At 56.9% G+C, this 13,576-nt stretch overlaps 2 protein-coding genes across 5 annotated transcripts in view; one reads left to right on the forward strand and one right to left on the reverse strand.

The window, feature by feature from the left end:
• The first annotated feature begins 4,614 nt into the window (after positions 1-4,614).
• ELOF1 (elongation factor 1) lies at positions 4,615-9,800 on the forward strand. 4 transcript variants are annotated; one of them, XM_077767901.1, is made up of 4 exons: positions 4,615-4,686; positions 8,533-8,666; positions 8,800-8,870; positions 9,164-9,800. In XM_077767901.1, exons 2-4 carry the CDS (start codon positions 8,551-8,553, stop codon positions 9,226-9,228), a joined length of 252 nt encoding a protein of 83 aa, XP_077624027.1. In that variant the 5' UTR covers positions 4,615-4,686; positions 8,533-8,550; the 3' UTR covers positions 9,229-9,800. The 4 variants fall into 4 exon arrangements, with proteins under 4 accessions (XP_077624027.1, XP_077624028.1, XP_077624030.1 ...); XM_077767902.1 differs by having other exon boundaries at positions 4,615-4,680; XM_077767904.1 differs by having other exon boundaries at positions 4,630-4,690.
• Positions 9,801-12,430: 2,630 nt separating this feature from the next.
• The window catches only part of CNN1 (calponin 1), a 7,498-nt gene continuing 6,352 nt past the window's right edge, over positions 12,431-13,576 (reverse strand). Inside the window, exon 8 of the mRNA XM_077767965.1 lies at positions 12,431-12,577. Within this exon, the coding sequence (XP_077624091.1) occupies positions 12,431-12,577 (147 nt within the window). The remainder of the gene's footprint in view (positions 12,578-13,576) is intronic.

The raw sequence follows: 13,576 nt of genomic DNA on the forward strand, positions 1-13,576 counted from the left end.
TTCCACAGCTACCGAGGCCCTGCCGTGTGCCTGACCCACTGTCTATCCAACCAGCCATCTCTCGCGTGTCGCCTGAATTGCTTCCAATAATTTTGCTCTCCTCAAACACTGCTACAATAAATGACTGCATTCATTTTGTGTGTGTGTGTGTGTGTAGATATATTTGTAGGATGCATTGGATACATTCTCCAAAGTAAGACGGCCTGTCTTAAAAAAAAAAAAACTTTTAATGTTTTATTTATTTTTGAGAGTGGCAAAGGGGCAGAGAGAGAGGAAGACACAGAATCCGAAGCAGGCTCCAGGCTCCGAGCTGTCAGCACAGAGCCCGCCGTGGGGCTCAAAGTCAGGAATCATGAGATCATGACCTGAGCCAAAGTCGGACGCTTAACCGACTGAGCCCCCTAGGTGCCCCCAAGACTGCCCTCTTTATGACAGCTGTGAAGCTTCCACCTTATGTCAGTGGCCCCTTGCTGGTGCCTGCTGAAATCTCTTCCAGGCCTTCCCTCTTACCAACCAACTTCAGTGGGTTCCCTGGGGCCCACGCTTTTGTACATCTGTGCAAGTATGTACATAGGAAAACTTCCAGAAGCAGAATTGTGTGAGGGCCGGTTTCTTCCAGTGGGTGCCGAAAGCTGCAGAGAAACCCAGTTCCCCTCTGGGAGAGAGTTGAGTAACACCCACTCACGGCCAGCCAGGGCCACCCCAGTGCAGGGCAGGTCCCAGAAACTGCTCCCTGGGCCCCGCCCTCAACTGTCACTTCAGCTGCTACAGGGCACTGACCCACTTGTTTGGCTCCAACTGTCAGCCCAGCTGTGTGACATGAAATAGCAACCTAGATAAAATGTAACTGAGGGTACTTCCAGGGAGAGAAACTCTCTGTGACACCTTCCATTTGCTACTTTATAGAAGCTGATATTGTTGAATGTGTTACAGATGCACCCGAGCGAGAGCCCGTATTACCGTTAAAATTAAGCAAAACTATCTTCCCCAAATGCCAGCCCCGAGTTCCTTCCTGGCATTACTACCAGCCGAGCTCTACACCGTCAAACACCATCACTTCTAATCCTGACCCACGAGGCAAGGGCCAGAATTATCCTTGCTTCTCTGAGGACATTACAGAAACTCAACAGATTAAGTGATGGGCCCAAAGTTATGCCCAGGAAGCAGCAGACCCTGGATCTGAACCACAGAGTCAAGGCAGTTCACAGCCACCCCGTCTCTTCCCACTGACTCAGAGGCTCCAGGCAGGGCAGGGATCTGAATCAGAAGTCAGCCCAGTGTCCCTGTTCACAGGGCCTGGAGCGTGGAATTAGCCCAGAGTCCCTGTTCACAGGGCCCAGCACGTGGAAAGCAGAAGTAGTGACACATCCAAGCTGACACAGGGAACGAGTGGCATGGAGCGGGATTGTCGCCCAGGCCCCCTTCTCCACAATGACCAAGTGCGGCTACCAAATACCAAGCACACGCACCAGGCAGCTGGGGGCCCGGGGAGCAGCAAAAAGAATAAAGTAGGGTGGACACTTGAGCTCAGGGGGGCTCCATCCAACCCAGGGGACGGTGCCGGCTGGCACGCAGCCATTGTTAGAAAGACGCCTTCTCAATTTCAAAGGACAGAGGGGGCAGAGTTTTGCAAGGCCAGTCACAGGCTCTCATCTCCTCTCACTCTTCCCCAGCAACCAGCTGTGAGTCACCCATCATGGATATTATCATCTCCCCCACGCCACGCCTCACGCCAGGTGCCGGGACGCGCAGTGGCATTCTCCTGCAGCCAGCAGTTTGTCCTAGAGGTCAGGCCACACCCTCAACAATCTCTCAGGCCAAGAATCCTAAGAAGGTGAGAGACCTGCCTGGCGCAAACGCATGGTCATCAAAGCAGCTGTGACACCAGCTCAGAGCACACAGGCGGAGGAAAGCCAGAAACAAGGTCAAGAACACATGAGAACCTCACGCAGGTGGGAGGCGGTGCTGCAGTCTCACGCGGAGGTGTTATTCGCCTTGTCAATTTCCCCGGAAGTGGAGCCCAAATCTGCCTTCAGACCACACACACACGCACACACACACACACACACTGAAACCCAGAGGGATCACGTATTTGAGTACAGAGAGAAAACACAATGGGAGTCGAAAACGAACATTCACATCTGAATAAGATGGCCCAGAGCAGCTCTGTTCATAACCCACGCGTCCATCCATAGGTGCGAGGAGAAACAGACTGTGGTCCTTCCACACGACAGTATAACTCGGTGATAAAATGGAACAAACTACTGATAGACACAACATGGACAAGTCTCAAATGGAATGAGCTGGGCGAAAGCAAGCAAAACTCAAAAGATTACAGAGTGTATGATTCTGTTCCTATGACTTTCTGAAAACTACCAAGCTATAGGAACTGAAAACAGATCAGTTGATGCCAGGGGCTGGGTGCAGGGGAAGGAACGGACTACAAAAAGACACAAAGAAATTTGTAGGGGGGTGATGGAAACATTTGCTATCTTTTTTTAAACGCTTATTGATTTTTGAGAGAGACAGAGAGAGATCGAGCATGAGTGGGGGAGGGTCAGAGAGAGAGGGAGACACAGAACCCGAAGCAGGCTCCAGGCTCTGAGCTCTCAGCACAGAGGCCGACGCAGGGCTCGAACTCATGAACCGCAAGATCATGACCTGAGCCAAAGTCGAAGGCTTAACCGACTGAGCCCCCCAGGTGCCCCAAAACATTCACTGTCTTAATTGTGGGGATGGTTTGTTTCATGCACGTACACGTATGCCAAAACATGACAGCTCATAGTTTATATGCCATTTATTGTCTGCCAACTATATCTCAAGAGAGCTGAGAAGGAAAGAAAGTAGGAGAGAGTGAGAGAGAGGAATAGAAACAAAATGAGAAAGGAAAGAAACAAACCCCACAATCATGAGCAGATATGGGATAGTCCAGATACTCTATGGCCGAGTTGCACTACGAATTGTGTAACCACCAAAGACAAAAGTTACCTGTACGTGTTTTGACTATTAATTGTAAACAGCAAATTGATCCCATCCTGTGTGCACAAATTTGTATGAACAGTGACAAAGGGTCCCCTGGTGTCAGTTCAAAGATAACACTGCCCCCTAGGGGACACCTTGAGGATAGCTCAATCTGAAATACATCTTCCAAATTACTTTCCTGAACACTCTCAGGAAACAGCTCTTACCAAGGTCATCGGTGACCAAACACTTGCAAAGTCAACAGTCAGCTCTCTTTCCTCATCTTAGTCAAACTCTCAACCACATGTGACACAGCTGACCACTCTCCCTGTCTTGAAATACCTTCTTCTGAAGGCTCTGGGAAAGACAACCTACCTACCTCTCTCCCCCACTAACTCACTGGCCTGTCCAGTCTCTTGCTGACTCCTCCTCCTAACATCTAAGGTTGGGGTGCCCCTGGTCTCCTTCTTAGACCTCTTCTTTTGCTATATACTTTGCCCCTCATGGAAACCAGGTGACTTCCTCTGGCCCCAAGGCTTCAAATAACCTCCATAGGTGAATGCCTCTCAAAATCACAACCGGATCCTTCACTTGACCTCCAGACTCCTCTTCCACTGGCCTGTTCCATACCTCCTTTTGCTGGTCTCCAAACTAATGGCTAGAACACAACCATTCACTTCTCCCTGAGCCTTCCTCCTCTGAGTGAGAGGCTGCATGCAGCGGCTCCAAGACAATGGAGTGTCGGTTCCCTTCTCTCCTCACTCCATCGGGAGTTCGGCAGGTGCAATTTCTGTGTAACTCCTGCTCAGCCTTCGATTTCAACCCGAGCGTCAGCCTCCTGGAGAAGCCTTCCCTAACCTCTCAGACTAGTTTGGCAGCCCCCTCCCTCATCAAGTGCTCTGAGATCCATACATTCTCCTCTGCTGAACCCAAGAGCGTAGTGATTGATCGTTTTATGTTCATGTCCAGCCTCTTCCCTAAACTGTGGGAATTGTAAGGCTTTATTCCCTCCTGGCCCAACTCCAACAGAGTCCTTAACATGGCCGGCAAGACTCCACGCGATCTGGCCCTTGGATGCCTTGTTCAGTCTCTTCTATTATAACTTCAGCATGCAGTGTGGTCCGCGGACCGGCGGCACGGAAGTCACCGGGGAGCTAGTTAGAAAGGCAGACACTTGGACCACACACCTGACCTAACAAATTTTTTTAAGATCCGCAGGCTCTTATTAAAGTTTGAGAAGAGCGTCCTACAATCTCCCCATCACTATGATTCAGCCACACCGGTATTTGCAATTCCTGAGCACGGAAATATTTGAACGTGTCCGCAGTTGGGGAGATCCAGGTGGGCGGCAAGGGGCTGAGGCTTGAACTGGGGGAAAAGACAAGTGCTGATGCTGCGACCTAGAGCGGGGATGCCTTTCCAACGCCAGGACCGCCCAGCCCACCGCTCCTGAAACGCGGGAACGGCGGCCACTCAGCAGAAGCTGCGGCGCGCAACACGGCACTCAAGGGCACGGGGGCCCTCGCGCAGGCGCACTGCGACCCCGCTGCCTGGTGGGCTGTGCGAGTACGCATGTGCACAGAGCAGAGGCTGGAGAAGGCGGAGCCTCCTCGCGGGGCGTTCCCGGCCGCGGGTAAGAGGAAGAAAGGGGTTTCCGCTTCCGGCTGGAGCCGGAAGCCACTGTCTCCCGGGTGAACGAGGCCGTCGCAACGAGGGGAGGCAAGTGTAGGTGACTGTTCGCAGGGACGGACGTTGGGACCAGGCGGGACTGGGCGATCTTCTACTGGTTGTATGTTGGGGCGGGGGGCCCGCTCACGGGATCCTGGAGGAGGCGTCGAGGACCTCAGGGTTGGGGGGTAGCCGGCCGGGGAGCTGGACTCCCTCGGACCCAAGTTCTCTAAGCGCGGCCCCTCGCAGGCCTGGCTCCCGCAGGCGGAGGGCGGGAGGCGACACCGAAGCCTCGGTGAGCTTGGTGACACCGCCCACCCTCCGCCTTTCGAGGCTCGGCAGGGTTGGGGACCGATCCCTTTTCCACGCCGCTTTGGCGCGCTTGGACTTAGTTCGCCATAGGGAGGCAGGACCCCTGGAGCTTTGTGTACAGGCTAGACTCCTTTTCTGGTGTGGGGTTGGGGGTGCTGTAGACGCCGGGTAAAATGAGATTCTGGGGCGCATCCATACATTCTGATTCAGGAGACTTACCTATTCATTCAACAAGTAGTTACGGAGCGCTTAATGCGTACCAGGCACCGTGCGCGCTGTGGATTCAGCAGTGGGTAAATCGTAACCCCCATTAACACTACATTGCACTAAGGGCAGATCTGAAGTGAGGTTAGAAATCTGCATTTCTGGGCACCCCGCAGGCGACTCTGTTACAGGTGACACCCAGGGCCAGGCTTTGGGGAAACAACACTGCCCGGAGCAGGTGAGGCATGGGTCATAGAACTGGCTACGTTTGGGGGAGGGGTTCTGGCTGCTTTCCTCTGCGGTCCCATCTCATACCGTTTCTCCCCATTGCTTCTTGAGCTTCAGCTGGACCGATCTTCTTGCTCTTTCCGGGGCGAGGGGGGAGCTGCTTCTGCCTCCGAGCCTTTGCAGTTGCTGTTCCATCAGCCTGAACTGTTTGGCACTGTCGCCTTCTCTCCTCATTCAGGCCTCAGCTTAAACGACTTTTACCCAGAGGGCCCTTCCCTCCCCGCTCCTAGGTGAAGTGGCCCCGGGCTCACTCACTTAGCCCCGACTGATTCACCTCCTAGTAGTTTCTGGCAATTGAAGTGATTTCTCCTATTAAATTGTTAAGGGTCTGCCATCTTCTGCCAGAAATTCCACAGAATAGCCACTTTGCCCCCTTGAGCGCAGGCGCAGCATTGCTGTGGTTAGCGGAGGGCCCGGCATTGGTTGTTGAGTGTCAGCTCTGTGACACTAGCAGCTGTAGGCACTGGGAATCCGAAGAAAAGACACGAATCCCTGCCGTCGTGGAATGGACATTTGGAGGGAGGTGGGTGGGGTAGGAGCTGCGAGACCAATAGAGAGGCTGTTGTGAAAATGACCAGGAACGGGGCGGGGGGTGGGGGGACGACTCAGACCCCGGCTTTGGCGAGAAGCGGGCAGATTCTGGATGTCTTTTAGAGGTAGAGCAGCAGGATCAAGATCAGATGAGGGATGTGAAAGAGGGTGGAAGGGATCGAGGAGGGGTCCAAGGTTTGTGGAAAGACGGATTTGCTATCTGCTGAGCTGGGGAAGACGGAAAGGGCCTGTTGAGGTGTCAGCAGCTTGGTTTTGGACGGGTTATGTTGAAAACGTGTGTGAGCATCCGGTGAAGGTGTAGCCGGGACAGTTAGACGAGCCAGTCTGCAGTGGAGAGGAAACGTTGAGGGTGGTGGGTCGGGAAGCATCAGTGTAGAGGAGGCGTGTGAAGCCCTGAGGCTGGGCGAGATCTCCACGGAGGTGAACCCAGAGGAAGAGGTGCCCAAAGATTGAGCTTGTGGGTCCCCGTATCGGCACAGAAGTCGGGGCCGGGGCTGGGGAAGAGCAGCCGCGGCAGAAACTGAAAGACCCCACCAGTGAGGCTGGGGGCAGAGTGCGGGGCCCTGAGAGCCGCGTGGGAAGGGTGAGAGGAGGGGCCAGTGCGTCCAGTGGCCCTGAGGAGGCTGGGGACGGAGAACCGGAGGACATGAAGCCTGGGAGTGCAGGCAGCTCTTCTAGAAATGCCCACAGAACGAAGAGGTGGCTGTTTTTCACGATGTCTTTAATAACCATGTTCGTTCGCGATCTAGTGGAGAGAGAAAATGCGATGTTGNCCCTGAGGCTGGGCGAGATCTCCACGGAGGTGAACCCAGAGGAAGAGGTGCCCAAAGATTGAGCTTGTGGGTCCCCGTATTGGCACAGAAGTCGGGGCCGGGGCTGGGGAAGAGCAGCCGCGGCAGAAACTGAAGGACCCCACCAGTGAGGCTGGGGCAGAGTGTGGGGCCCTGAGAGCCGCGTGGGAAGGGTGAGAGGAGGGGCCAGTGCGTCCAGTGGCCCTGAGGAGGCTGGGGACGGAGAACCGGAGGACATGAAGCCTGGGAGTGCAGGCAGCTCTTCTAGAAATGCCCACAGAACGAAGAGGTGGCTGTTTTTCACGATGTCTTTAATAACCATGTTCGTTCGCGATCTAGTGGAGAGAGAAAATGCGATGTTGTGATCCAAGGAAAGGTGACACATGGTTTCAGCGGGGAGCGCGGACATTCTTCCAGAGCAAAGAAGGCAGGCAGGGTGCGTGGTCCTGGGGGCTTGCCGATGCCCCCCCCGACCACTTGGGCTTACTCAGAGAATTGGGAACACCCTGAGTTAAGAATGAGGATGAGACATAGGAGAGAGATTGCTAGAAAGGAGTGAAATGCTGGTCTGTATTCTGGCAGGCTGCTGGCCTCGCAGGTCACGGAGGAAGAGCCACACAGGTGGAGTGTAGGGGCGAAGGGGAGCGGGGAGGGGACCTGGAGATGGCACTCCCAGGTCCAGTGATCGGAGAACCCTGAGCTCAGTGTCTGGTGTGGGAGTTCCCTGCCTCCAGGACACCAGTCCCTAGATGTGCCTCTGGTACGTGAGTCCATAGTTTTCCCCAACAGCTTATTCTTCCGGTGCGTTGGACATCAGAGAATGATGCCACCTTCTCCTACCCACCCTGTCTGTCCCCCGGCACCTCAGGTGTCATCCTGGTCCCTTCTCCGGCCACACTCGCCCTCTCACCTGCCGCCATCCCTCCATCCTGAACAGCCCTGCTGTGGTTCTGACTTCATCTGCACCCACAGCTCTGACCCGCCCCCCTCCGTGCCTTCTAAAGGCAACGATTTCATCCTTTCTCTTCCTCCTGCCCAGGCTCAGCCTGCCCCACGTGGTCCCCCAACGCTGGCCGGGGCCCTCAGACACCTGTCTTCAGTCTTGGTGTGTGGCATTTTTCTACCGGAAATGCTTGTCCCCACGTCTCTGCCCGAAAGCCTCTTGTCTGTGGAGAGTTAGCCCAGGGGGCTCCTCTGGAAGATCTGTCAGATCCCTTGAGTGTCATTCCTCCGGGGTGCCACTTGCATGTTCCTCAGAGGGACAGCTGCTCCTAAAATCCACCAGCTTCTGGGCACTTAGGCTCCGCCCATCCCTGCACAGCTGGTCGGTGGGAGTCTTGTGTCCTCCTCAGCAGGAATGGTGGCGTCCTGCGTGGGTGCCGAGGATGGCTGGGCGGGTCCCATGCTCAGCTCTTCACTTACTGTTTGTCATGGCAGCCACAGACCCCTCTGCAGTAGCAGCCTCATCTGTTTTACTGATGGAACACTGAGGCACAGAGAGCTTGAGTCACCTGCCGGGGGGCCCCCAGTAAGTGGAGGGCCATGATGAGAACTGGGGCCACCTGATGCCAGAGCCTGCTCCCAACCCCCCCCCGCCCCCCCTCCCAAGGGTGCCTGGATTGTCGTCTGCCCGGGGACTGGGAGCCTCACGCCTCAGGCGGGGCCTGTTCCCCAGCCTGCTGCCGAGAGCATCGAGCTGGAGGGCTCTGTGGGTCCCCTGAGTTGCTGACTTCTGTCCCCCCCACTCCCACCCCAGGTTTGCCCTCCTACAGACATGGGGCGCAGAAAGTCCAAACGGAAGCCACCCCCCAAGAAGAAGATGACAGGCACCTTAGAGACCCAGTTCACCTGCCCCTTCTGCAACCACGAGAAGTCTTGTGACGTGAAAATGTGAGTGGGGCACGGGGCCCCTCCCTGGTCCCACCGTGCCCCTTTCTGCCCCAGGCCCCCCCACTTAGGGGGATCATTGCCTACAGACACAGGCCCCTTTACTCACCAGCCCCTCCGCCCTGTCCTGTTCCAGGGACCGAGCCCGCAACACCGGAGCCATCTCGTGTACCGTGTGCCTAGAGGAATTCCAGACGCCCATCACATGTATCCTTGGGAACCAGGCTTCTGCCCAGAAGCGGGGTGGGTGGGGGCAGCCAAGGCAGAGTGGGCTGCTCCAGGGCACCTGGCCAGGGGTGGGCGTGGTGTGGGGGTGGGGAGAATGGCTCCAGGCTCCGCTCCTCTTGGCTCAGGATGGTGGCTGCCCCCTGGGGATTAGGCACTAACCTGCTGGCTTATGCAGGGTGCGGGAGGGCAGAGATCTGGCCAACACCATTGAGAGGGGTGTGTACAGGGAACAGGTCCGATGCCACCAGTTGCCCTTGACCTCATCGGCCTAGATCTGTCGGAACCAGTGGACGTGTACAGCGATTGGATAGATGCCTGCGAGGCAGCCAATCAGTAGCCATGCCGAAGACCCACTCCCGCGGCGGTCCCGCCTGCCAGGGACCTGCCCCACTGGATACCAATCCAGAGACATTCCAGGGTCCGGGGTGTGGGTCCAGGGCCTTCGAAGCCCTCTGTGTGCATGGAGTGGGTGTGGGTGTGAGTGTGTGTGGCTGCAAGCGTGGCTGTGGCAGTGTGCCTGTGGGCACGGACTGGAGTTGAGGCAGGCTGGTGGGGCCCCCTAGGGGCCTGAAGGGCCTTCCCTGGGCTCAGAAAGCCTTTACCTTGCTTCTGCTCCTCCTTGGGGCCGTGTCCTGACGTTGGGGGCAAGGACAAGCCCAGCGGAGGCTGCCTTGGGGCTCTCCAGCCTCCCCGCCCACCTCACCAGCACCTTGCCCCTGTGAACTGGACTGCCCCTCCCCCTTCCCTGCCTTCTAATGCCTGTGGCCTGGGATTCAAAGCCACGGGCCCCTTGGCCGGGCCCTGGTAGAAGAGCCCCTTTCCGTGTTTAGTTGCTTTTGTAGAGAAGGGAGGGGCTGGGTCGGGGATGGGCGTAGGTCATGAGCCCCTGAATAAAGCAGCTGATGCAAACTCCTGCTTCTTTGTGATTTCCTGGGTTCTGGATCAGGCCCAGGGGTTCGGTGAGGGCGAAGAGGAAACTGAGGCACTCAGAGGTGGCCTGGCGGGCCATTGGAAATGGGGTTTGGTTAGTCCTTCAAACTGTCCCATTGTGTCCATGCGGCAGGCATTCGGGGTGAACCCGTGGCGGTGCCGGGCCCGAGGAACGCGGGTGAACGCACAGACATCTGGCCAGGCACTTACAGGCACAGCAGGAAATGGGGCCAGTGGAGCCCGGGGTTGGGTCAGGGTGACCAGAGAAGGCTCCTGGGGGACCGTCTGATGGAAGAAGTGACACTCAAGGGCCCCTCTGTGCCAGAAGCGGCTCTCGGGCTCGCCTGCCCTGCCCCCACCCCCACCCCAAGGTGCCTGTGAGGTAGGTGCCCCAGGCTCACAGGTGAGGAATTGGGGCCCAGAGCCAGAAAGCTGCAGAGTTGGGCCTTGAACCCGAGAGGCCTGGCGTCACGGCCCAGGGTCCAGGCTGAGGGGACAGGTCCCTGCTTCCCCGGGGCCACGTGGTGACAGCGCTGTAGGAGAGTAAGGGTCCACGAAAGGGACCTTTTGCCGAGGGTGATGGAGGGGGGTCTCTGAAGGCTGGAGGTGGGTCCAGATGCTGGGGGACTATAGTGCACTCTGATCTCTGTCCCTGGTTCCTGGCACAGCTCCTCAAACCGGGGGAATTTCCTGGACGGTGGGGTCTTTGCTCGGTCAGCAGAGCCTGCTTGGATCTCACCTGAGTTCATGCTGCTTGCTGTGGGGCCCCAGATCAGCCTGGTCACCGGAAGGACCGTGATTACGGAGTGGGAGCCTCAGAAACTCCCCCGATCTCCGAGGAAGGGAAAGGGGGGGTACAGCTTAAGCTGTGTAACAACTTCAACAAGATCTGATGAGCCTGGGGATCAGTGAAGCTGTGATAGTGCAGGGGGAGTGGGGTGCCCGAGAGGGCGTGGGAGCTCTGCCCCTTCTCCAGATTTGGGTCTGAGCAACCATCAGGCTGCTCCTGATTTAGGTTCTTTTCTAATAAACCGGCACTCTAATAAAACACAACGTGGGGCGCCTGGCTGGCTCAGTTAGTTAAGCTTCCAACTTTGGCTCAGGTCATGATCTCACGTCCATGGGTTCGAGCCCTGCGTCAGGCTCTGTGCTGACACCTCAGAGCCTGGAGCCTGTTTCCGATTCTGTGTCTCCTTCTCTCTCTGCCCCAGATCAGAGAGAGCCTCCCCCACTCGCTCTGTCTCTGCCTCTCAAAATAAAGATATTAAAAAATAAATAAAAATTAAAACACAGTGTTTCTGCATTCTGTGAGCCACTCTAGTAAATTAATCAAATTGGACGAGGTGGCCATGGGAATCCCTATTATCCTTGGTCAGTCAGAAGCACAGGAGATAAGCTGGACTTGGAATTAGCCCTTAGGGGGAGGGACAATCTCCTAAGACTGAGCCCTTGTGCGATCCGACACCGTCTCTAGGTCATTTTATTTATTTATTTTTTATTTTATTTTTTTTTAATTTTTTTTAATGTTTTATTTATTTCTAGGAGATAGAGAGACAGCGTGAGCAGGGGAGGGCCAGAGAGAGAGGGAGTCACAGACTGAAGCAGGCTCCAGGCTCTGAGCCGGCAGTCAGCACAGAGCCCGACGCGGGGCTCGAACCCATGAACCGCGAGATCATGACCTAAGCGAAAGTCGGACGCTTAACCGACTAAGCCTCCCAGGCGCCCCTCTAGGTCATTTTAGAATTGAGTGAACTGCTTGGTTTTGGAAAAAATGCATCTGACCCTGGCTGACGGACGGTGCCCTCAGATGGTTTACAGGTATGCAGGTCCTGACGCTCTGGCAGCCCAGGGCCCATCAGCACCTGCACCTGGCCTTGAGTCTGGGCAGCAGCTGACCTGTGCTTTGCATTCCTCGCTGGTATAGCAGGAAGCATGATAGAACCTTCCAGGGCCATGCTGAGACTGCAAGGGCCTAGCCCAGTGCCTGGCACGGTTTGAGTGACTCTGGGACCCACTCGGGGGCAGTTCGGGGTGTGAACTGCCAAGCAAGATGCTGAGCTGGCCAGAAGCCTTGGTCACTAGGCCCAGCCACCGGGTCTGGCGTGTTCCTCCACCCCCGCCCTGAGGCCCACCGTGTCCTGCCCTGCCCCTCCTGTGGCGCTGTCACCTCCCCCCTCCAAGGTCCCAGGTAGAGTCCCCTGGCCCAGGCAGGAGCCAGTGGGCACGCACAGAGTGGTGGACAGGTGCCCGGACGGGGTGTACCATCGGGTCCAGCAGAAAGGGGGCTCATTCCTCTGGCTCCCAGGGCCAGCCCGCCCCAGTCACTCAGGCCAAGTGCTAATATGGTGCTGTTTTCTCGAGGAGGCAGGGCCCTGGGCCAGGCACGGATCCTCCTCGGCATAGCTTCCCCACGCAGGCCCTGGGGGAGCGAGACGTGCACTAGCCACGCCAAGAGCGCCTGGAATCCCTTTTACGAGGCCCCAGGGGCTGTGTGCGTCTGTGCGCGCGCGGGTTTTCTGTCCCCGCAAGTCCCCTTGTTTCAGCTTCGCCCCCTGCTGCGGGTAAGGAGGGGGCGCCGCTGTTCTGTAACCACCCGCCACCCTGACCCGTCACAGGGCTGCCTGCCCTCCTTGGAACTCTGACAGGTGGTGCCTTGCAGGCAGGACGGCTGGGCCCACATCGCTGGGAGGACAGGGTCCCCTCTGGAACGTGGAGAGGTTGGGGCTGTCACACTCTCGAGGGCCCTGGCTGGCAGGCTAGGCTCGGGAATCGGCCCTAAGAAGAGGGCGGAGAGTCAGCTGGGCGCACAGGGCAGCCGCGCAGGGCAGCCACTCGCCGGCTCTGTGCCAGGCTACAAAGGAACCGGGTCCCCACAGTCCCCATCCTCCCCCACTGCCTCGTCCCCTCCCACCTCCCCACAATCCAAGGCTGAAGGGTTCCGCCTGCCCACTGGGGCCTCCAGGACCCGGCTCGACCGTGTCCGTTGGTCAGTGCCAAATGCCCTCCCCTGTCCAGGGCTATCATTTCAGCTTCCCCACGTCCCCAGAAGGCTCTGTGGCCTCATTTTTGTGTTGGGAAAACAAGACTTGGGAGGGCAAATGATTTGCCCCAAGTCAGCCAGCTTGTGAGAAGCAGAAGTGTGTGGTTCACACCCCATCTAGCCTGTCCCAGTGCCTGGGCACTTTTTCACACGCCCCCCCCCCCGACTTCCCAGAAAGGCACATGGGTGCTGAGCACACCCATGTGGATATTGTGTGTGAGGGTGTCCATTTATGTGTCCCGAATGGGAGCGTGTACTGCACGCGTGTATCTGTGAAAGGGGAATGTGTGCACGCCACACACAATGTAGTGCACGTGTGCAGACTCTGCGTGTGCGTGCCCGTCGCGGGTCCCGCCAAGTGGCAGCACGCTCTGTGTATGTATCCTGCGGTGTGAGTATGTGTGCCTGTGCAGATGTGCGTGTGGGAGATGGAGCGTCTCTGAGCAAGGCTGTTCGCACGTGTGCAAGAGCCACGCGGGCAAAGAGCAGCCCCCGAGTCCATGATTTTACAGCCGTTTATTGTGCTCCAGTGAAATATAAAAAGAAAGTGCTCGCGTTACAAACGCCGCTGTCACATCCACGTATGCCAGTCGCTGCAAACCAAACCGCGTGTGTCCGCTGGGACTCTGGGCATGCAGTTTGCTCCTGCTGCGGGGATGGGGCGGGGGCAGGCCGAGCCTGGGCTCTTGCTTGGGGGGATACTTCTTGTCCTGAG

Source organism: Crocuta crocuta, unplaced genomic scaffold (assembly GCF_008692635.1).
Source record: "Crocuta crocuta isolate KB4526 unplaced genomic scaffold, BGI_CrCroc_1.0 scaffold115, whole genome shotgun sequence".
Taxonomy (NCBI): domain Eukaryota; kingdom Metazoa; phylum Chordata; class Mammalia; order Carnivora; family Hyaenidae; genus Crocuta; species Crocuta crocuta.

Coding starts and splice junctions, on each gene's coding strand:
- ELOF1 (XM_077767901.1), top strand. CDS start 8,551: ATGGGGCGCAGAAAGTCCAAACGGAAGCCACCCCCCAAGAAGAAGATG. Junction 8,667..8,799: donor AAGTCTTGTGACGTGAAAAT/GTGAGTGGGGCA, acceptor GTCCTGTTCCAG/GGACCGAGCCCGCAACACCG. Junction 8,871..9,163: donor ATTCCAGACGCCCATCACAT/GTATCCTTGGGA, acceptor TCATCGGCCTAG/ATCTGTCGGAACCAGTGGAC.